The sequence below is a fragment of the Microchirus variegatus genome, assembly GCF_963457635.1.
Source record: "Microchirus variegatus genome assembly, chromosome: 2".
In the NCBI taxonomy this organism is placed as follows: Eukaryota; Metazoa; Chordata; class Actinopteri; order Pleuronectiformes; family Soleidae; genus Microchirus; species Microchirus variegatus.
In genome coordinates, this window is record NC_139803.1 from 7,819,929 (window position 1) to 7,843,570 (window position 23,642).

Sequence of the window (23,642 nt, forward strand, 5' to 3'; positions counted from 1 at the left end):
GGTACCATAAAAGGCATGAGGTACTATCAATGATGGAAAAGTAACAGTAGAGTAGAGTAGAATTGTGCCAGAAAGTGGAAAAGCACAAGCAGAAGCCTTGTTGTCCCTCAGAGAACAGATGTTTGTTTTGAGAGAAGTTTCCAGTGGTAAACTGCAGCAGCAGCAGCAGCAGCAGCAGCAGCAGCCTCTCTGCAGCAGCAGCCCTGGGACTGTGGATGGTGTGAACACGCCCCTGGAAGTCATGAATAATGCCCGTGGAGCTGAGCTCGGGGAGGTGATGTCTCTTTAAGAACCTCGGCTCTGAGTGAAACAATCGTACAACCCCCCAACAAGTCATCGGACCTGTCAATCATCCGATCGGCGCTCTTTGATGTCGGGACTCCTCGCCATGTCTCGGGCTCAAATGAGCTGTTTGCTGTAGCGGGGAAACATTCGTGCTGTACCGAGTGAGAGCAGGGAGCCGGCGGGGACGCCACATCTCAACTTTTTCTGCTCTGCATGTGGAGGGGTTTTCTGCGGCCACTCGGAGGACTTTCTACACTAAAGTCCCTGCGTTCTTTATTCAGACTTTTCTCCGTCTCCCTTTTTTTAAAGTTATTATTATAATAATAATTTTTTTTTTTTACCTTTTTTTGTTCTTCAAACAAAGTGCGAGACATCGCCAGGGAGGGGGAAGTAGACATGCCTCAGCTCAGCAGCGGCGGCGGGGACGACCTGGGAGCCAATGATGAGATGATAGCGTTCAAAGACGAAGGCGAGCAGGAGGAGAAAATCCAGGAGAACGCGTTCACGGAGCGAGACCTGGCCGACCTCAAGTCCTCTCTGGTCAACGAGTCGGAAATAAATCAAAGTCCGAGCGCAGCGGTAGGTGGTACCGCTCTCTGTCTCTGTGTGTGTGTCTTTGATATAAGAGTGAATACACATTGTGTGTATGTGTGTGAGTGTGAGTGGTCCGCGTGGACATACAGCGCGTGAAAGTGGACATACAGTTGACCACAGAACGTAAATTAGCTATTTAGCTAACTCTGGTATATACCCGGTTCTGTACGTGGTCCCCGTTAGCTAACAAGTGTTTTTGTGGACATACAGCACGTGAGAGTGGACATACGTTGTTTGTGTGGACATACAGTGTGTGTGTGAGTGGACATACAGTTTGTGTGTGTGTGTGTGTGTGGGTGAGTGGACATACAGTGTATGTGTGTGTGAGTGGACATACTGTGTGTGTGTGAGAGAGTGGACATACAGTGTGTGTGTGAGAGTGGACATACAGTGTGTGTTTCTGTGTGGACATACTGTGTGTGTGTGTGTGTGTGTGTGTGTGTGTGTGTGTGTGTTTGTGAGTGGACATATACACTGTGTGTGTGTGTGAGAGAGGACATACAGTGTGTGTGTGTGAGTGGACATACAGTGTGTGTGTGAGAGTGGACATACAGTGTGTGTGTGTGAGTGGACATACTGTGTGTGTGTGTTTGTGAGTGGACATACAGTGTGTGTGTGTGAGTGGATATTCAGTGTGTGTGTGAGAGTGGACATACAGTGTGTGTGTGTGTGTGTGTGTGTGTGTGTGTGTGTGTGTGTGTGTGTGTGTGTGAGTGGACATACATAGTGTGTGTGTGAGTGAGAGAGAGTGAACAAACAGTGTTTGTGTGGTACAGTAACTATGAGTGGACACAGTATGAATACTAGTATATGTGAGTGGATTTAAAGTGTGTGTGAGTGGACACAGTCTGTCTTGTGTTGACACAGTGTATATAAATATACAGCTTGTTTTGTTTTCCATGCTGTAAACGACAACAAAAGTGTTGAAGTAAATCAACAAAAACACTCACAACAGCAGTAAAAGCACATGTGGACCTCCATCATATATTTTGTTGTCCGTCCTTCTTAGGCGATCAGGCGGGGACAGCAGGGCGAGCAGAGGAGCTTCGCAGAGAAACACCGGGAGCATCTCGACGGCGGTAAGAACTGGAAAAGTTTTTAAAATTAAAAAGGATTTGCACTTACTCACTCACATGGTCTGAGAGCGGCCACCACTATTTCAGAAAACAGCTGAGGAGATTAGAAATCCCCCCCCTGCTGTGTTTAAGTGAGGACTATTATGGTCAGCTAAACTTCAAAGAGTTGTTTTCAGGTGTAGGCTTCACTGTGAAGAAGTCATCCTCGGGTTCTCAGCTCTAGAAGGTCTATTAGTTTCTAATCTTTATTTTTGTTCTTTGACAGTATATGTTGTTGTTTTGTCCCCCTCTTCTTCAGGGTGGCCACCCAAAAAGAACAACAATTCCACTTCCCCCCTCCCTTTTTCAGTGAATGTATACATGGCCGTGGTCTTAATTAAAGGCGTCACCGTAGAAGCAAAAAAAAAAAAATTCCCCAGCTTAATTCAGTCATTTCTGAAATGATAAATGTTTCCTCGCATCGTGTTTCTTTAAGTATAGTCCTCTGTCAGAAACGTGGATTTGTGGTTACAAATGTGCCTATTTGGGGGGTCTTGAAGAAGAAGAAGAAGAAGCAGAAGAAAAAATTTAAATTACCACACTGAATGATACTGATTACATACAGCATGTCACTGCATCTGATATCCTGTCGCTTTGGGGCAAAGTAAAACGTTTTTCGGCAGCTTCAGAGACGCTCGGTGTGGAGTTAGTTTACTGTGTGTGTGTGAGTATTTTAGGTGTAACCTGCAGTTGTAGTGGGTCCCCTCACTGAGAGGCTGCTGCTGCCGATGCTTAATGTGGGTGGTGGTGAGAGATAAATTAACACGTAGGCTACAGGAGTTGACGCCTCTCAGACTAGGTGAAGGTTGTAACGCTTTGTGTCTGCAGTATTGTGTTCGCCTGAGCTCATACAAGGATATAACATGTAGGGACGAACACACACTTGTAAAACAGCCGACCTACTTTGTATGCACATGCAGTTCGTGTGTCGGGGTTTTATGACAGATACATTATTCTTTTTTGTGGGTTTTGACATTGTGAGAGTAAGTACATCCCTATCCATATTGTGCAAAAGCAGGTTTTTGGAATTTAAACAAAACTTTAAGTGTAATAAAACATTTTTTGTTGTTTTTTTCTGGATTGTTTTTAATTGTTTGTTTTCTGACCTCAGTGTCCAAGCAGCAGGATGGAGGCATGTACAAGACGCCGGCATATCCTGGGTACCCGTTCCTGATGCTGCCTGACCCCTACCTCCCCAACAGCTCAGTTTCTACATCTGTAAGTGCAACTTTCTCTCCTTTTAACTGCTGGTTTGGTCCCAAATGAGTTTATTTTGTGTGAGTTTTTAATTCTTTAGAGGTGCCTTTTCTGACTCTGTGTTTGTGTGTATATTGTGCTGCAAGTTTGTTTACTTGAGCGAGTATACTGTGGTTTTTTAAAACACTGAGCACATGGTTTTGTGCTAATGACATTCAGTGTTGTTGGTGATGCTCTTGACATAGAAGGAAGGTATGGAAATGTGATCTTTCGGCTCCTTTATAAGTTTACTTTAGACTACTTACACAACTTAAAAAGTAGTATTAAAGGCTATTTCTTGACATGAAAAGCAAATAAAAGTTGATTAATCTCAGTCACACCCCCCCAGCAAACATGAAAATAAGTATTATTATTATTATTATTATATATATTTTTCCACATTTAAAAAAAAATATTGCCAGTATTGAGGCTTCTATGGTGGTATTTAACCTCTCTAAGTAGAATATATAACTGCATATCTGTCACAAACACCACAAAACACATGTTCTTATTTAGCGCTTTCACCTGAAAGTGTGATGCCTTCCCGTAACGGCCGTATAAACTGAAGTGTGTGAAGTGAAATCAAAGTACCGCAGCCTCGTGAGAGGGGGGGAAAAGGTTTACACCTCTGCTGAAGGTGAAATGTGACGGATGCTGTCACCGTGAACACATTTTTCAAGCGTACACATACCTGCGAGAATGAATTAACTGTTAAATTGCGAGGAATCTTGCTCTCAGTGTCTGGGTTAATTCCCAGAAGTTAGACATGGGAGTTTTTGAAAGGGTCATTGGGGGGTCAAAAATTAAATTGCTTTGTTATTGTTATACAGTTAAAAAAGGAGAAGAGGGTCCAAATAAATATGGAAAGGCTATTGTACTTGAATATTAATGTTTTTCCCCCTCTAAGTTTAACTTTAAGCTTTTAAAATGTAACTTTTTCTATTGTAAATAAAACACTTCAGCCTTGTTTTGTTCCCAAATCACATTCTGCTTAATTTAATAGTGTTATTCTTCAACCTAGACTGTGATAAGGAATAAAAATTGTATACAACGGAGTGAGAGAACTGATATTTCCTTAAAGATGCTTATACTCATCGCTGCTTAACACGCTACATCCGGCGTAATGGTAGACAAACACACGGTGAGCAAGTGTGAGGGTATTTGTCGCTTGTTAATTTTCTATCTTCTCCTTCTCCAATGCTGGAGTGTCAACCGCAGAGCCTCTTGGAGATGGTGTTTGTTGAGAGCGCAGTGAAGGAAGGAGGGAGTGAGGGAGGAGGGAGTGAGGGAAGAAAAAGAAGGGGGGGAAAAGATAAAGAGCACTTTCTTTCCCTGTGTGTCTTCGAGACTCCACACAATGCTCACTTGTTGCCGCTTCCCTTGTAATTAGCCCGCGAGTTGTGAGGCAGTGGAGGCGCATCGGTCCTGTCTACCTGCCACTTGAAAGCGCTGAGAGTAGTGGTTTAAGGGTTTTTTGAGGTGGTGGTGGGGGGGGGGGTGATGATTATGGATGGATGGATGGATGGAAGACACGGAATGGGGAGTAAAGGTCTGTGTAAAGATGGACAGAATAAAGAAAGAAAGAAGAGGTTGTTTGGTGTTTTCCTAAAGTTGCGACACATGTTACACATCTGTTCGTGTGTGTCACTGCTGTCCTTCTGTGTTGGCATATGATGATTTTTAAATTTATTATAGTGTTTGTGATGCTATAGGACTGAAATATTAAATGTCACACTTCATGCTGCATTTTTAGGAGTCAAAAACAAGGCAAAAATCAACAAATAAGTCATTGTTGGAGCCGCAACTAACGATTATCTTCATAATCGATGAATTGAGTCATCAATTGATCCATAAAATGTCAGAAAAGGGAGAAAATTATTTTTTTAAATGTCTTATTTTTGTCCACAAACCAGAATGATTCACTCTGAATGATTTCTTTGTTGATATGGGGCAAATAAATCAGAAGATATTCACATTTAAGAAGCTAAAACGATCCGAAATCTTTGTTTTAATTATGAAAAAACCCTCAAACCAGTTAATCAATTCGTAATCAATTGTTTCAGCACTTATATCTAATAATAAATGGTAATCCAGAAGTTTTAAGTGGGCAAAGCTGAAATAATTTGTCAAGAAATCTCTAAATCTATCACCTTTTTTCATTTTCTGGTTTTATTTAATTGAATGTGAATAATACCTGGTGTGATGAAGTGTCAGCTGGACAAAACATTGAGACAGAGGAGATGGTGGTATATCCAAACAGATTGTGTCATCATTTACCAGCCACTTTCTGCTGCTGTTTTCCCATAAACTGCTGCTGAACTCATTATGAGGTCATCACACGAGTGACTGGAAGACACATATCAGTTGTAATATTTGCCTCTGTGTGTGTGTGTTTTCCCTGCGTATAAATCATGTGGGCTTATCGTTTACTGTACAAGTAAAAGAAAAGTTTTTTTCCTCCCCTGCATTTATTTATTTATGCTGTTTGAATAAACGCAGTGTAGCCGACGACGCTCTCTGGCCTCCCTCAAAGCTCAGAGCTCGGATGAGATTCTGTTTGAAGATTTACATCCATCACTGGGGTCAGATTTAAAATAAATAAATATACACCCAAAAGCTGTCTCTGAAAAAGATTAACATGTCGTCCCAAACCAGATTTTTGTGAATCGGACAACCTTTCTGCTATTAATGTGTAGAAACAAAGCTTCTAATCTCTGTCTCTGTAGATCTCTGATTCACTGGTAATTCTGGTATTACAACAGTTTCATGGGACATTTCACTGTTGTAATATTAATGGAGACATCAGCTGGACCCAAAAACTGAGATTTGTGGGATTCAGAGATATGAGTAAACTCCTCCCGCGTGTTGTCTTTGGATAAAGCTTTATCCACACTGAGTGAGTGTGAGATGGTGTTTGTGTTTGTGTTTGTGTGTGTACGCGCGGTGGCTGCTTAAGTTCATTACACTAAGTCATTTGTATGTATTTAAGGGTTTTGGCACGCTCTGTGCTCTGCCATGTGAAGAATGTCTTCATCTGCGTGTTTTCTCCCCCAAAGATTGTTGCCTTAAGGTCGTGTTTGTGTTCAAATGTCGTGTTGTGTGGAGCCAGACTTTTGTGGATAAGCTGTGTGAGTGTAATGCAGTGGATTACCAACGACAGTGGGTTTGTCTCTGTCGTCTCAAGACGTCAAACAGCAGCTGAGGGGAGTCAGTAAAACGCATAACTCCATTTACTTTTTGGTCTTTTCTCCACCTTTGTGCCAAAAAAAGCAAATTTATACTTCAACTTATAGTTCTGTTCTTCACAGCTTAATCATTAAATTATTTTAAAAATAATATAAAGTCAAGTGACTGCACCTCACATACTTTTAAGAGCATCGTTTCCCTTTAAAATCTTACTTAAAAATCTTAAAATATGACTTGTTTTGAGTCCTGTGTATATGTACTGTATATTAAATAAGTGATGCGTCTTAGGTTTGTGCCATCTTTTCTTTTTCTGTGTGAAAACTTTAGTAAACACTGAATGTGGGGGATTAAAATCTATCATTAATTAAGGAGAAATTAGGAGAAATGACTGTTGGAGTTTAATGAACCAAAGAGACTGCTTTATATAAAGAAAAGTTGGGAAAAAGATGTCAAAGTAAAGGATTAAAGACGTAGAATAGGTATTTTATATCTGTTGTGTTAAAAAAAACTGGTTTAGAGATTGCAGCTTTAACTTAAAATCAATAAAAGTGTTTTTGAGAGACAGGGAGTAGAAAATCAATAAGCAAATAAAGGACTGATATTCAGCTGCTGGTGGATTGATTTGCTGGCAGAGAAGCTGTGAAACTCCCTGTGATGTGGAAGCTGTGGTCACACGAAAGACATCAACAAGAGCAGATGACGACACAACACACACACACACCTCCCTCTCTCTCTCTCTCTCGCTGTAAAACACTTTCCCGCTCACTCGTTCCTGGTCAGTGATGATTTTTGGACAACAAACAGTTTGTTTTGCGACGATGATTCTTGGCAGCGTGCGAACCTGAGTCACTGGGATTTTTTTTTTTTGAAGAGTAAGAGCGGCGACTATCTTTGTTTTGGGGAATTTCCTGATAAGGCGTTTAATCTCGCTTCACCGACTGAAGAAAATACAAAGAAACACGGCGTGATGACAGATGATGAGATTGGGGGATTATTGGTTTAAAAACGTGATATTTGAGACGGTAATGTCTCAGCTGTTGTGTGTTTATTGAATTGTCCCGTAGAAAAGAATATGTGACATGTCTAAAACAAGGGCATAGATTACACGAGAAAATTCACAGATAAATAAGATGTAAAAGTAATAGTGCTTAAACATATCCATAGCTGCTTCATTTCTTGTTTTTGTGCAACTATGCACGTGAGATTAAAAGTCTTGGCACATACACATTTACGATCTCTTCCGTTTTACATCCGTAAAAAAAAAAAGAAATCCGCTGCTGTTGCTGACAAGCTTCACCCCCCCCCTCTCTCCTTGTTTCCACCCAAATAATACCAGGTCCATCCTCAAAGATCAAGGGAACGGCATGTGTGTGTGCGAGTCTCTCGGATCTTGCCACTTCCTTGTTTCCTATTGTACTGTGGTGTTGACAGGGAGGGAGAGAGGGGAGGGTTGCAGCCAGCCAGCCCCTATAGTCCCTGGGTAAACAATGGCACCAGCACAGGCTGAGGTCTCCTTAATCTCCCTCCCCTTCATACAGACCCAGGGGCTGGGATGATCAGCAACAGGGGCCTCCCTGCCTCTGACTGACTATGATAAGGACCGTGCCGCTCTCAGATCTAAGAAGGCTAATAAAAGAAAAGCAGCTTTCACTTCGCTGGGGTCAGTCAGACGCACGGCTTCTCCGAATCTTCTATACGTTTGTTATTGTGTGTGCATAGAAAGACAACATTTCTAACTCGCCTCTTGTAGCCGTAAGTGTGAGATTATGCTTGCTCTAAAGTCTGACAATAGTGAGTGAAATGAGGCCCAGCAAATCTCCCGTTTGGCAAACGTCCTCCTCCACATCACATACTGTACATACAGTGTCTCATGTTGTTGTTGTTGTTGTTGTTGTCTCATTATTGTTGTATTTATTCTACATTATTCGCAAGAGATGAGATCCCTGTGGGCCTCTAAACCTTGAAAAAACAAGTTTGCACAAGGTCAATCCTATAAGATTCTCATTGTTTTCCCTCATAGTCATTAAAAGTTGGTAATTCTGATCTAATCCAGCTAGCTCTGTATCACAGTTAATTATGTAGCAACAGCAGAATAACGCATATCAAATGACCATTAACATTCTCAGGACATGTGTGTGTGGGTGTAAAGAATGTTACAGCAGAGATTTCTTTTATTAGGTGACGTGAAACTTCTTTACGCTTTCTTTACTGATGGTCGAGAAGCTAATTTTGGTGTCTTAAATGTGCTTGTAACTTAAATGTATAAGTGTGTGTAGCCTGAGGCCACGTCCTGACGGAAACAGCATGAAACATACAGCAAAAAAATCAAAATAAGTTTGGATGTCAAGAGATGAACAGGGTGAATTTGAAGGGGGGAGAAACGGAGGGAGGAGTGAAATACAAATAAGATAATAAAACCTCCGTTGCTGTGCAGGTCTTTGAAGGCACCAAAATAAGAAGCAGTTCAAACGATGATTTCACGAGGCGGAAAAGTTTAAAAGAAAAAATAGAAACCCCTCTAGATGGCCCCGAGGTGTTAATACCTGTAATTATTCATCCACTTATTTCTTTCCGGCACGTCGGGAATACGGGATGGCGTAGGGGGAGCAGTAAAAGACAGGTGTTGGCAAAGGAAGTGCGGGTTTGTGCGGTGGATGTTATTATAAGTCTGTGATTCTCATAAAGGCAGAATGTGATGTGTTGACTCGCCTGAGAGAGGCGACTCTTCATGACATCACACACTCGTAGAGTCTGATGAACTCTATGGGTGTTTTGGAAGTTACAAGGACAGTATCAGCTGTCAGTCACGCTTGTTTCCAGTCATAATTAATCATCTATATTCCTACAAAGTGGAACATAAACGTTCAGTGGACCTGAAACCTTTTGACAATTGAGATAAACAACTCCTCAAAGGGGAAAAAAGTGCTCATATTCCCATAGACTTCCTTCTAAACGAGGGTTCTTTTTGCACCCAGTGTTTTCACTTCTAGGACTGAGAGGAAAGACTTCAGCCAGTCTCTTTTTTTACTGTGCAAGTGTCGGGAAAGTGGTGACGAGTTTAACTGCACGACTTGACCAAACGCTTTTAGTCAAATTGAGTCACTATTTGGTTTTCAAAATGTGCATGTTTGCATGCGTGAGTTGCGGGATGTCTTGCTCAGGTGAGTCACTGGCCAGTGGAGTGAAATCATGCAGAATTTCCCCTCAGAGTGGAGTTGTTGTTTACAGAGTGAGTGTTTGTTTTCTCAGCTCTCCCACAGCAGCAGATATTACTGTACATTCATCCTAAATGTGAAAACAACAACACAGTCTGCATTTTGAGGACTTAAAGTTTGTGATGTGATGCTGGACGGAGCTCTCAGACAGAAGAAAATGTGATTTCAGGTTCTTTTCTCTGCCCCTTTTGTCTTCAATAAAACAATCTAACTCTACCATTTACAAACTATGTCTTCCATTATGAAGGACTTCCTAAATCTGCTTTTCCCAAAAAACTCATATGGCTCACGTTATATAGTTCCCCTTTTTCCTTACTGAAACAATAAGATAAAGATTTAAAGCGCAGATCAATAATATCCAGCTGGGGACTCTGAATTCTCTCTTACATGATAAAAGGCTTCCTCGTGCGGAACCTGCTGTTATTGTTTCTCAGCAGCTCAAACACTATGATCCCGGTGCTTCAGTGTTGAGCTGGTGATGTAAGTGTCATGTCGCGTTGTTTTATACAATGTGGAATTACTCTCGTTATTCATATAGACGATAAAATAAAGCTTTAATATGTGAAAAAAGGATTTGCCTTCTGGGAAAAATCGTTAAATAACGACAATAACATCAAGCTGTTGCCTGCGTCCACTTTGCCTAAATCGATTTGCGTGCGTGCCTTTTTCTTTATCGCTCGCAAAACATCGACAACAACTTATTAAATCAACTTTATTTCTTATTTAATCGCAAAGATACAGTGTCCATTTATTTTTTCCGTTCGTAAACCAACAGCAAATTCAATTTCCTGACCATATTTTTGCTGCTTTTTTGTGAGACTTTAGTTAGATGGAGAGGTTTTTTTTGTTGTTGTTGTTTTTTACATCACATGACCTCTGGGAATTAGTCATGTCTCGTTTCCTTTTCATCACTGTCAATAATCGGCCTGTTAAACAGTTTCACACAGCAGTCACTCTCTCTCTCTCTCTCTATGCCGCTTTTGTTAAAGACAAGTTTCAATTTCCATATATAGCCGCATGCGTGCACAGAGGTAATAATAACTCTTCACGTTAGAATAAAGACATGTCCGGTCCCTTTATCTAACCAGGTATTTGTGTATCAGATTATTTTAGCTTATTTGATATTAAAATATGTAATTAAATTATGACTCTTGGGTCATATTTGTGTATTTCTGAGTAAACAATTGTGACACAAAGCCACAGTGAAGGGGCAAAAAACCATGTTTAAGTTAAACACAAGCCTAAATGCACATTAACGTCACTATCTGCTCCAATATAGAGAGCAGACATGAACTGGGCTGTCAGTGAGTGACATTTTCTCTTCACAGCCTGCAGACTCAGTCACACTTGAAGTGTTTTTGTCTCTGTGCCAGCGACTGTTTGCAAACACGAGTCAGTGTGACGCCGACACGGGGTCGCACATTTCATCTTTCTCTTTCACCCGTGAGTGTGTGTGTGTGTGTGTGTAAGGAAATTTACAACTTGTTTACAAAACTCCTTTGTGTGTGTGTGCACGCGTGACTGCATGTTGTATTATAAATATTAGAGCCTGTGATACATTTTTACTCGTCTATCTTACGCTGTTCTGCTGCTTTTAATATCTTTTATATCTTCACTATTTTGATCATCGATTTATCAGTTTGAGGGTTTTTTCCACAAGATTTCTGGTCGTTTAAGGTGGTTACTTTGCTCCCGATGACAAATCATTTGAGAACATCATTTCCAGGTTTGACAAACATTAATCAATATTTTTCTGTCATTTTCTGACATTTTATGGACCAAACGATTCCAGATTAGTTGCTTATGAATATAATCTTCATTCCCAATGATCCCAACAGTCCAAAAAAGCCAAGATTTGTTGCCTTGACACGCTATGATTAGCACTTGCACTCAAGTAATTGACAGATTATCAGCTATTCATATACTTTAACAGATCAGCACTATCATCATCATCATCATCATCATTATTATTATCATAACCACCGAGTGCCTTTCAATGGGAATTCTCTCCTCCCCCAATCTCGACCCCGGGGGCCTCCCGATGTCCTCGACCTTCACGTCGTCATATATTTAACATGCAATTTATTAAAAAAAAACCCGCTCGTAAAAATAAAGTCGACTAAATTAAATCCAAACCCCATCCTCCTCCTCTTCCTCCTCCTCCACCCCGTGCCCGTGGCTCTGCCCAGACCAGCTGGAGCCTCCACAGCCGCATGAAGAGAACCCAGCAACACATGGCTGTGATCTGGAGCACACGCACACACAGAAGCCAAATCATAATCCTCCCTCATATGATTCTCATCAGCCGAGGGAAGGAAGCACTATTTTAATATATGTATCTATAGAGAGTGTACTGTATGTGCAGTGCTGTGCAAAGGTTACAGTGTTGAGTGAGCTGCCATTGATTAAAAAGCTGTGACAAAGGTGTATTCCACTCCAAAAAACAAGCCTGCAATCACAGAATTTGACCGACATAGAAACAACAAAGCTGCATGGTGTTGCCTTGAGATAAAGGCACGCTCTCTCATCGTTGTTGCTGTATTGTACAGACTCGACTTCCTTCTTCCTCTGCGTACACACGCTGACACACTAACATATATCACGCACACACAACGCAGTGACAATTAAACACGCACTGAGCATTGTTTTTGGCAACGACTCATGAGAAATAATATTGGTATTTTTTTACCTGTTTCCTGGTTTAGTTTGACTTGTCTTTTAGTCTTTTAATTGTTTATTGTGCATGTATAATCCAGGGAAAGAGGTTACATGCATATTACAGTAAATATGATGATGATGGTCTGTTTTCTTGCCTGTGTCACTGCAGCGTCAGCTCCTCTGCTGGTTCAGAGTTTGCCGCAATTTGGTGCAAAGAACTGTGCATTAATGAAGTAATCGAGTCATCATTTTGTCCTTAAAATGTCAGAAAACACTGAAAAATGTTGGTCAAACCTGGAAATGATTGTTTTTGTCCACAAACCAAAATGATTCACTTTTTAATGATTACTTTGTTTATATGGATCAAATAAACAAAATAATATTCACATTTAAGAAGCTGAAACAATCAGAAATCTTGTTTTAATCATGAAACCGATTAATTGTGCATGTGATAAATGATAGAATGCAGGGTAAATGCATGAAGTGTGGACTGTACAACCACCTTTTATTGCATTATACATTATTCTTTGTTATATATACCCCAAAAACTCCTTGTCCTGCACCTCTGCACACAGTTTTGTGCACATGTGTCATCCATAACCCTGCTGAGAAACAAAAAGGATGGACATGGGTGAAAAGATAACCTCCTGTCCTGGGCGGAGGTCTTTAAATACAGCTGCATGTTTTGGGTGGAAATGACCGGTTCTGACATGTGTTTATGGGGTTTATGCAAAATTATATGAATCCAAAGAACTATAATCTTTATAATCTTAAACATATTTAACTTTGTCAGCAACCAGCATGACCTTTCATGTTGTTTTAGTACATCTCACATCACACTTTCTACTCGACTGTGCTGTAAAACAGATTTTCACAAGGCTTTGGCAACAACGCGGCGTCACAGTGATAGAGCTATATTTGAAGTATTTACATCAGCGGTGTTTAAAAGAAAGACAAAAAACACCCATGTTGTTGTACTCAGAGGGGGAAAATGAGTCCCATGTGAACGCCGAGTCGCAGAAGTCTGCGTGCAATGTGACGTCTGTGTAAACACGTATGCTTTGGCACGGCTTCCGTGTGTTGATGATATTTGTAAGGAGGGGGATAAAAAGAAGGAATTCCCTCTTTGACGGGTTTCCTCAAAAGCCATGCGTCAAATTTATTTCCTACCTTTGTTCACCCTGGTTTTATTGTGGAGAAAGGGAAGACGTTCTGTGGTCATGGGAATCTCGACACTCAACTGGAGCGTCTTTTTAATATTTGTGTCCGGATTTGAGAATTGTTTGAAAACACAGGGGGGAGGCGGAGCAAGATGTGGCCTTGAGGAAACGAGGAGGGAGGAGCAGAAAAGGGAGTGCTGAAAGGATGAAAGTATGACGATAGATCCAAAACAAAGTAGTGCTGCACTTGATATGCATTGTTCCAGGAAGCTCATAAAGCCTTATTGTGTGTTTGTGTGTAGAAGTGTGACAAGGTCCTGTGGTAAATCAGCTTGTGTGAGCATTTTTAAGGCCAAACAAAAACTAGAGCAGCTGTGATGTCTGCTGCAGTGTGTGGTGTGCGGTGTGTGTGTGTGTGTGTGTGTGTGTGTCGGAGAGAGAGAGGCTGCATAGGCGTGTGTGTGTGTGTGAGTGTGTGATGGTGTAGGTGTTGCAAGTTGTACAGGACATGTATGTGGGAAACACTGTATGCACACACACGGACAGATGAAAGGGAAGAGGTGGGTGGGCAGGAAGTGAAGAACAAAAGGAGCGCATCGTCTGATTTATCAGATGGCTTCAGATTAGTCTGATCATCAGATGCAGGAAAGAGATGCTGGAGGAGAAAGTGGACGCATGCGAGACAAACCGAAAGAAGGCGCGCGCCAAATATAAAGAAAGAATGGAGGAAGAAGAGAAGGTAGCTGCAGCAGCGGAAGGGAGGCAGCAGTAAACATTTGAGTAGAGACGGTAACCACGACGTTTGTGCACCTGGTACAAGAGAAAACCGCAAACCCCTGAGTTGAAACACACACTCTTCTGACACCTTAAGAACACCTTTAACCATTTCACCGCCGCACTCAAGGAAAAGCAGCGCCAAAATCCAAAGGGTGGCCCCCACGTATTTGAATATCGAAAGTCAGTTTCTCAGTCTCAATGATAGGAAGTGGAATTTGTTTGAAGTAGAAAACCAAAGTGGGCAGCAGAGCCACAGACACAGTTCTTCACTCTATTGACTGAGAGGGAGACTCTTTTATATGATTAAATATTTTTAATCAACATCAGAAAGCAAACTGGGTCAATAACAGCAGAGTAGGAGCCCTACATTTTCATTATAACCTTGTTTCTTTTAAATTCAGTCTTCACTTACTCAGTTATCAGTGAATATCCATAAATATAAGATTTTAATGGGTTTGTTAAAAGGCCAAGATGTGATTTAAGCTTGTTTTCTTAGTCTATTGTGATTATGATAATCACATTAGTTAATGACATCAGTTCATGTGGCTGTTTAATGCTCACTGAAACCGACCCAAACACCATTAATGATAATTATATTACTAATAATGGGATTTAGGTACTTTTTGCATCCAGGCGCTATTGATTAGTCTGTTTTTTTATCTTTAAATTTAATTTCTTGGCACTGGAAGAAGACTCTCTTCTGACAGACAGACAGACAGACTCCATTGATGATGTTTTTATAGCAGATTTACAGTCGTCAGCTCATCGCTGGGACCCTCGGAGGATCCGTTCAGTAGTGTGGCAGCCACTTTTTCTTTTTCATAGTTCCTCCCTCCTTCTTCCTTCACCTCATCGCTCACTCTCCAATCACTCCTCTCTTTCTCTTTAAATACTAAAGTAAAACCGAGCACCCAGTGTCTTAATTCAGCCAAATAAAGTTCTGCCATAACTCTGACACTGTCACAAACAAGCAGCGCAGCACGAGTGCCATCCAGGCTCCAGTGGATCGCCCCGCAGAGGCGGCGTTAATCCTGGGGGAGAACTGGTTTCAATTAAGCATCCATTAGCTTTAACACTAAGTCACTGGTATGCTATTTTGATTAGAGAAGAGAGAAAAAGCATGAAAGAAGAAGAGTGTGTGTGGATGTATTTTTTCCACTCTCTCTCTTCTTTGTCAGTTTCACCACAGGGAGAAAAAAAAGTCCACAATAATGTTCCTGCAGGCTTCCACTGCCTCTGAGTTTGAAGAGTCAGATTTCAAAATGAAAGAATGAAATGAAAGAAAGAGAGAGAAAGCGAGAAATAATCAGAGATACATGACTAATAACGGCGCTTATTATTCATAAGATGGAGTGAATATCCACGTCAAAGATCATCCGTTTCATTACTGATGCAAAATACTGTTACTTTTATTTTAAAACGAAACAGTTTTTTATGATGTGGTTTTATTCTGGAAATGAAACAATTAAAGAAAATATACTTGTAGTTTTGTTTTGGGGCAGCTTCTTTGTCAATTAGCGCTGATAACGCAAACTTTTAGTTAAGTTTAAGTTAATTTTCAGCAGGGAAAGGGCACAAAAAACAGATTCTTGTTTATTTTTTACTTTTTTTCTCTATAAGGTTCAATACAAGACACATAATCCCACCCTCTTTACTCACCTTATCTGTCGACGACGGCCTCTCCTACCTACGAGCAACATGGTTACACCAACTCTTAATTAATAGCAATTATATTCACGTGAGGTCTCGTGATTAGTTCTGATTATAAATTTGCATTACATTACTAATATTTGTTTTCAAACCTCCAAATGTGTGAGAAAGTCTCTCAAAAATGCCTGAAACCAGGGCCAAGTAAATACTATCTGAAGATTACAGTCCTGACTTCTGGCGAGAGACGAGGATTATTAACATCTACGGTGAAGCTGATGGAGTGTGTATGTAAATGCTATTTTGAAAAGAGCAAGACTTAAATTGTTTATTTGATATACACAAATGTACTGAGGGTATTCTCTCTCTCTCTCCCTCTGTGTGTGCATGTGTGTGTGCGTGTGTGTTCGTTGTGTACAGTTATACGAGGTTAAGCCTGTTGTGGTTTACCATGGAAAATAAAGGCCTCGAGTCTTATTGTCACCTGAAGAGCACACACACACACACACACACACACACACACACACACACACACACACACACACACACACACACTGCTCCTCCCTGTGTGCGGCTTTTGTGTTGCCGGTGGAAAATTTTAAAGGTTCACTCGCTCAACTGCATCTCCTCTTCTTTTTTTTTTCCTTTTGCCACTTTAAATAAGGAGAAGTCAGTGTTTGAAAAACAACAACAACAAACGCGTCTGCCCCACAATGGAAAACAGCATGAGATAAACAGATGATGTTGAAATAAGTTTGATTAATCTGAAATGAATTGGCAACATGAGGTCAAAACATGACCCATTAACAGGATATGTTATTTAACCCTTGAGATGTTGATAACTAACCATTATTTTCAGAATAGAGTAATCTGTCGATTGTTAATCCAGTGTTCTTTTGTCCATAAAATGTCGGAAAATGTTGAACAATGCCGATCAGTCTGGAAATCACATCCAGAGATTAGAAAATGTTCACATTCTGAGATTAGTACATATTTACATCCAGAGATTAGAAAAATATTCACATTCTGAGATTAGAAAGCGTTGACATTCATAGATTAGAAAATATTCAGTCAGGGAATAGGAAACATTGACATTCAGTGATTTCAAAATATTCACATTTCGAGATTAGAAAATGTTCACATTCCGAGATTAGAAAACACTGACATTCCGAGATTACAATATATTACAGAATAATCACATTCCAGGATTAGAAAAAATTGACATTCAGCGATCACAAAATATTCACAATGTGATATTAGAAAACATTAGCATTCAGAGATTAGAATATATTCACATTCTGAGAATAGAAAACTTTCACATTCAGAGATTAGAAAGTATTCACATTCATATATCAGTGTTAACCAAACCATTCACATATTAGAATCTGAAAAATCTGAAAACGGATTAATAAAAAAAAAACCCTAAAAGCGATTAATCGATGATAAAAATAGATGATTAATTGAGTCATCGATAAACAATCGATTAATCCATGGAGGAGAGAGACGACACATGTTAAAGCCTCATCTCTCACTGCTGCATGAAAGCAGAGAAAAGTGAAAGTTGAGCACATTCACAAACCATGCTGCGTGACCTCAAATATATCTCCTGACATGCTGGCAGTGGATGAGGTGTTTTGTCATTAAGCAGTAATGGAAAAATCACAGAGTTTGATCAGTGATGTCATGGCTTTAAAAAGGCCTGTTCGTGCTTTACTGCGGAATCACACGCAGTAGCTGCAGGGAGAGAGAAGGAGGGAGAAAGAGTCCAGGTTGGGAGCAAGCGAGCAGCCATCTCTGGTTTTGGCCTCAGTCGAGCTGTTTGGTTTTTCTGGTTCCACACGATGTTTCCTTTGGACGGAGATTAAAAGGATGATGGAAAGAGGGAGAGAGAGAGGGAGGAAGATAGCAAGGGACTTTTAGATAGATTGAGAGAGAGGAAAGATGTGGAAAAGGCTTCTTTTATCTTTGACTTTTAGTTGGATTCTTAATGCACGATAGGATTGCTTTCCAAACGGTAATTGACTTTAAAGAGCTGAATTCTTGCGCCCTGCTCTCAAACCGCGTAATTCGCTCCCTCCTAATGAAAACACCAGCTTTTTTGCTAAGTAACGCGCTAAATAACAAACATTCGAGGGAACGATCTCACCGAGCCACAGGTGCTCAGAAACACTCAGTCTTCTCGTCACATGATCCTTCATCCTTCATTTTTCAGTTTAAAGTTTTTAGAGATACTTTCATAATCGATAAAATGTCGTAAACCACTGATCAGATGTTCTCAAATGTCTCGTTTGGTCCAAAATTATTCAGTTTTAATGATTTCTTTGTCACATAGAGCAAAGAAACCATAAATTATTCACATTTAAGAAGCTAAAACAATCAAAAAATTGTTTTAATGCCTTAAAAACACTAAAATCAATTAATAGAGTAGCTGTTTCAGCCCTAAATGATGATACCTGGGGAAACCTTGTAGACTGAAGATCATGTGACCTGGATCGTTGACTAATTGAACCCGAGATGAACTCATGAAATTTATCGTCTTATGTTGTGCAGCTGCGTCACAAATCAATAAGTAAAAATCTTTTAATTAATTCATTGCTTGTTGTCCTGATATAAATTAAAGCCTTTGTGCAGATTTACAGCTTAGTAATCAATAACAAATAATCATTTATAAAGCAACAGAAAGACCTCGCTGGTGAGAAACAAAGCACCACGGTTGCTGAAGGCTGCCGTTACGTCACCTTCACTCTCTCTCTGGTCCATAAATGATTAAATCATTTAAAAATAGAACCATTGTCACTGTGCATTGTACTTGTGTATCGGCTTCATCGCCGGGCAGTTGGCAGTGTGCAGTGTGCAGTGTGCAGCGTGGAGCCCAGAGGGGCCAAGCCAGGCCGTAAGGACTGAGCATGGTTAGCCGCTTGGCTCGAGCCGAACCAAAAGAGAGAGAGAAGAGAAGAGACGAGAGGCCCGGGAACAATTATGGCTTAGTAGGAGACGGAGCTGAGCCAGGCAGCTGCTGGTTGTTCTCTGAATATGCAACATGTTTGTGTTTGTGTGTCCAGAGGGAGCCGTGCACATTCATACGCGGCCACATATTTACATTACAAATCACGACTAAACAATTCAGCTCCCCCCCCAAACCGACCGCAGATGCAAACATGAGGCGCTTTTATAGACTGTAGGAGGACGGGTGACAGTGATGGAGGGATGTGTGGAAGAATGTGGAGTGTGCATGGAAATAGGAAGAGGATGCACTGATGGATGGACGGGTAACAATGAGAAATCCTTGTTTTTGGGCGAGTTACCTCAAACTGGCGGCCCCCCACTTAATATCATGTGATAATGAAAAAATTGCCCCACGACCTCACTGTCTTTACCTTGAGGCACAGCTGCCAGCGAGGTGATTGAATATAATATATGTTTGCTAGCAAAGTTTATTATAACAGCATTATTAAATGTGTCATGCACAACATTCAATTACATATATACTGTATAAATACACTTGTTAGGGCCCGAGCCACTAATGTCACACATTTTAATTACAGTTGTCCACACTATTATTGATGTCATTTAAAATAAAAGTCTGTTTTTGATATTATAACATTAATTTTACATCATAAATAGTATTATTAAGTATACAGTGGTGTGCAATATTGTGAACAGCATTGGCCTCCAGGTTATTTGAGTTTGAGACCCCTACTTTAGCTGATGTTTTTATTTTTTTTTGGAGCTATTCCTTTCTAATATGAACTAATCTGTTTCAATCAATCAATCAAATATACTTAATTGTCTTCCCATGGAGGCTTTTTCTCAGGCAAAACAACCAACAAAAGACAGACTATAGAGCAGAATCAGAAAGATGGCCTAAAATTGTTCTGTAGATGAACAGAAGCATGAAAAATTCACATTAATCTAAGCCCTAAAGGTACTTTTTAAATACTTTGCGACGTCCTCATCATCATCACCATGTCATTACACATTCATTGACGAAGCACTGCTCACTTTTGTTCCCACACCGCAGCGACACATACACACACACACAGAGAGGAAACTCGTCGTTGACACAGAAAACCGTCGACGGGGCATGTTCCCACATGACACCCACAGGGAAAAATTTGTCTGAGGATTTAAAGACTTTTTTCACAGTTGAACTCATAGAGAGAGCACAAGACAAGGAAGAGGGAGCGAGTTGACAAAAGCGCGGCTCACGTTTTTAAAAAGCAGAGGTCCCTGGGTAGAGCTGGCCACTTTATTTTGGGGTGATAATTACACGCTGGAGGCAACTCACCATGTTATTAGCTCAGATGATCGATAGCAGAATATCAACCCCAACCCGTTTAGCCAAGTGAGCGGCGGCTTTGGCAGGCACTGTGTAAACCACAGGGCTGCCATGCTCTCTGGAGAACTCCATCACACACACACACACATGAGGAAACAATGCTGATGAATGTTGCCCCAGATCAAAGCAGTGCATATGTCTAAGTACATGCACACACACACACACACACACATGCGCAGTGTGACACACAGAGATGGCGAGCGGTGAGAGGTCGGTCTCTCTGATGCTGCTGCGCGAGGAGGCCCCCTGGGCCTGGGCATGCAGCACTGTGGCAGAGCTCACCATCGTTAGCTCTCGCCAAAAAAAAAGGCTTTGGCCAAACTCCACATGTGGTCAGCTGGATGGTAGCGCCCTCGCTTCACTCGCCCAAAGTATACACATGACTCCAGGGGAGTTGTGCCAATGTCGAAATCCTCAACACAGTTTATTGCCCCAAAATGAGAACCAGGAGATTTCTTTCTTTCTCTTTTCCACACAGGCTTTTTATAATGCTGTAAGGTGTAACATCTGTTTATAGCCTAAAATACTCTCACAGACGAGTGTGACACTCATCATCGTCCCATATTGTCATCCTACACTATATTTATAACATTAAACTGTTATTTTTAGACTTTTTTTGTAGCCTGCAGACACACAAAAAAACATTTTTAACCCTTGACTTTTTCATCACATCACATCAACAGTGTCCCATCATCTCTTAATGCATCCAGAGGACTTTTCAGAGTCTGTAAAAAACACAAAATTACAATCTGCAAGGTTAAACCTGTAGGCAAAGGCATTGCCTCTCCACAGACACCACCCCCCTCCTTTTGAGTGTGTGGAGATAAAGCAGCTGGCGCAACATCAAATCGATAGGTCCATCAATGGGAACACATCCCGAAGATTAAAGAGAATTTCACTTAGAGAAAGGGAAAGTGGGAAGGAAAGAAGGACGGGTGCTAATGAAGCACAACTTCATTTGTGGATGCATGTATTTACCCAGCCACCTTTTTACATGTATGTGATTATATTCTCTAAATTTCTAAATAAGGGGTTTTTGAGCCGAGATCTGCTCAACAACATGATCTATAACGTCATGTGACCCACGAGGACATGAGAGAGCCATAGACCTTTTGTTCAGATCAGTTAAATATATGTTTTTACATGTTTTCAAATGCTAGTTATTGAATATAGTCGTTTTTGAGCTCTCATAATTTATGCTAAAATGCAATAAAACAGCTTTCTCAGAGGAGAAGGCCGTATATATGTGCCGTATCTTTGCCTCCTGGACTGATTTGTGTGAATGACCAAGTTGTTGTGATCGGACAAAAACTGTAGGACCTTATTTTGTTTTGTTTTACATTTTAGACCGAGCTGTTTTCATTGATAATTAGGGGGAAAATGAGCAGCCACTTCCTTTTCAGACATCAAATATCTGAATGGGAGGAACGACGCGATCACTCGCTGACTTTGATCTTGTCGGCTATTGTTGTTGATGTCCGTCCTTCTGTGAGTGAGTATTCTTATAACTCACAGCCTCATACCGTCTTTCATCAGAACACAGCTTGATCCATATATTCAGGATATACCTCCTTTGTGCATTATTTATGACGACTGTGGTGAGGGATAGTCTGAACGGTTGAAGTTTGTTCTTCACCTGAACCAGAAGATGTACTTTTAACACTTAATAACTTGTGTTTAAGCCCAGAAATAGTGATAGAGATTATTTACAATCTGCTCACCAACCTGGACGTCTCTGACATTGATTTGTTTAACTGGCATTGACCAAAAAACCCTTCTGTCCAGAAGTGAAAACTGACGAATCGCTTTTGTGAATCGCTTTAGGGACAGCTTGTCACAACCACCGGCGGCTTACATCGCAGCCCCCTCATCCTTCCTTCATAAAAACCTCATTTAAATGAGAGCAGCATGTTTTTTTTAGTGTGGGGGGGATAATATAGTTAGGGAATGTAGAAGGCATTGAAAAATATTCTGTCATAGCAGGGCGACCACAGGACGGGGCTTACGCTGAGCCGCTCGGTGGTGGTTGTGGGCCGGGGGTTTGTGAGCTCTCTCTATCTGAAGCCACATCAGAGACTGTGAGTCCTGTGTAATGTGATCTGGACGAGGATGAGGAGGAGGAGGAGGGTTCCCCTCTTTTAGATTCAGCAGCGCAGGGATGGGGTGGTCAGTGATGTAACAATTATGGGGTGTGTGGGTGAGGAGGTGACTTATTAGGAGAAGGTTTTCTGCTGCCTGTGTGTGTTTGATCCTATTTTTTCTTTTCCTCTTCCTGTACGTCGTGAGCACACAATGGTGGACTGTGATCACGCAGTAATGAAACATCTCACTTTTGTATTTTTATACATACATACAAGCACTGCCGTCTCGTGGGATTCTATACTTTCCTCTTCCTTAATCTGCATCGTCATCCCTTTTTCTGTCTTCCTCTCTATGCCGCACACTCAATCCCATTTCATCTCTCTCTTGTTGCGTTTCTCTCTTCTGCTTACTCCCAAGTCTTGTACAAACAAACAAGCAGCGGGTGGCTCGCCTCTCCTATCTATAATTCAAGCCAGTCAAGCTACAGCGAGGATGTTTGCCAAACACATGAAGTGCATCTCGCAGCATCGTTGCGAATAGAAGAAGAAAAAGAAGGTTTCACCATCATGGTTTGGACTCGATTCACACAGATTATCCCAGTATTGAACGCAGAGATTAGAATGATTTTTAATGGCTTTGTTTTCATTGAAAGCACACCAGGGCATGGCAGGGATCGCATACGATCAAATATGTGAGGCCGCTGAGCTTTGAGGGAGAATTCTAACAGGTTTTATCATTAAAAAGAAGAAGAAAAATTATGTTTTCACTTCAGGGCGTCTGTGTTTAACTCGAGGCTACAGCTGTGTGAGAGCAACTGACTGCAGGCGTTATCCATCGCACAGAAGTGCATTATATCCCCCCCATCCCCATGAGACCGAGCCAAACCACTTGTGGTAACAACAACTTATAACGAAAAAAAGAAATACCAAAGTTGTTTTTCCAGGTGTTTGGATTTAAACTCTCTGTGAGGAGTCGGGTAATATTCATCTCAGTCATTTTACAAGTGTCTGACCCTTTAAAATTCACCATGAAATCAGTTTAAAAGTATCTAGGGGCTATTTATTAAAGTACCACACATTACACTAAAATTAGTTTTTCAATCTTGGCAGGTGGAGGATGTAGTTGTTTTAAATTTTCCTGCACACATTGGACATGGACTTGTTTTTACTGCTTTATAATTGATTATATCCACCTTATGGCCCATGATACCCTGTGTGAATTATTTGTGCAATGTAGAGCTGCAACTAACGATTATTTTCATAATCGATCGATTCGTCGATTATTCTCACGATTAATCGAATCGTTTGGTCCATAAAATATCTCGAATGTCTTGTTTTGTCCAGTTTTA

The 23,642-nt window shown here is 40.9% G+C and overlaps 1 protein-coding gene across 1 annotated transcript in view; it reads left to right on the forward strand.

The window, feature by feature from the left end:
* Positions 1–681: 681 nt before the first annotated feature.
* Positions 682–23,642, forward strand: part of tcf7 (transcription factor 7) — a gene marked incomplete at both ends in the record, with an annotated part of 52,843 nt that continues 29,882 nt past the window's right edge. The window contains 3 exons of the mRNA XM_083909873.1: positions 682–864; positions 1,889–1,958; positions 3,106–3,212. Of these exons, the coding sequence (XP_083765999.1) occupies positions 682–864; positions 1,889–1,958; positions 3,106–3,212 (360 nt within the window). The remainder of the gene's footprint in view (positions 865–1,888; positions 1,959–3,105; positions 3,213–23,642) is intronic.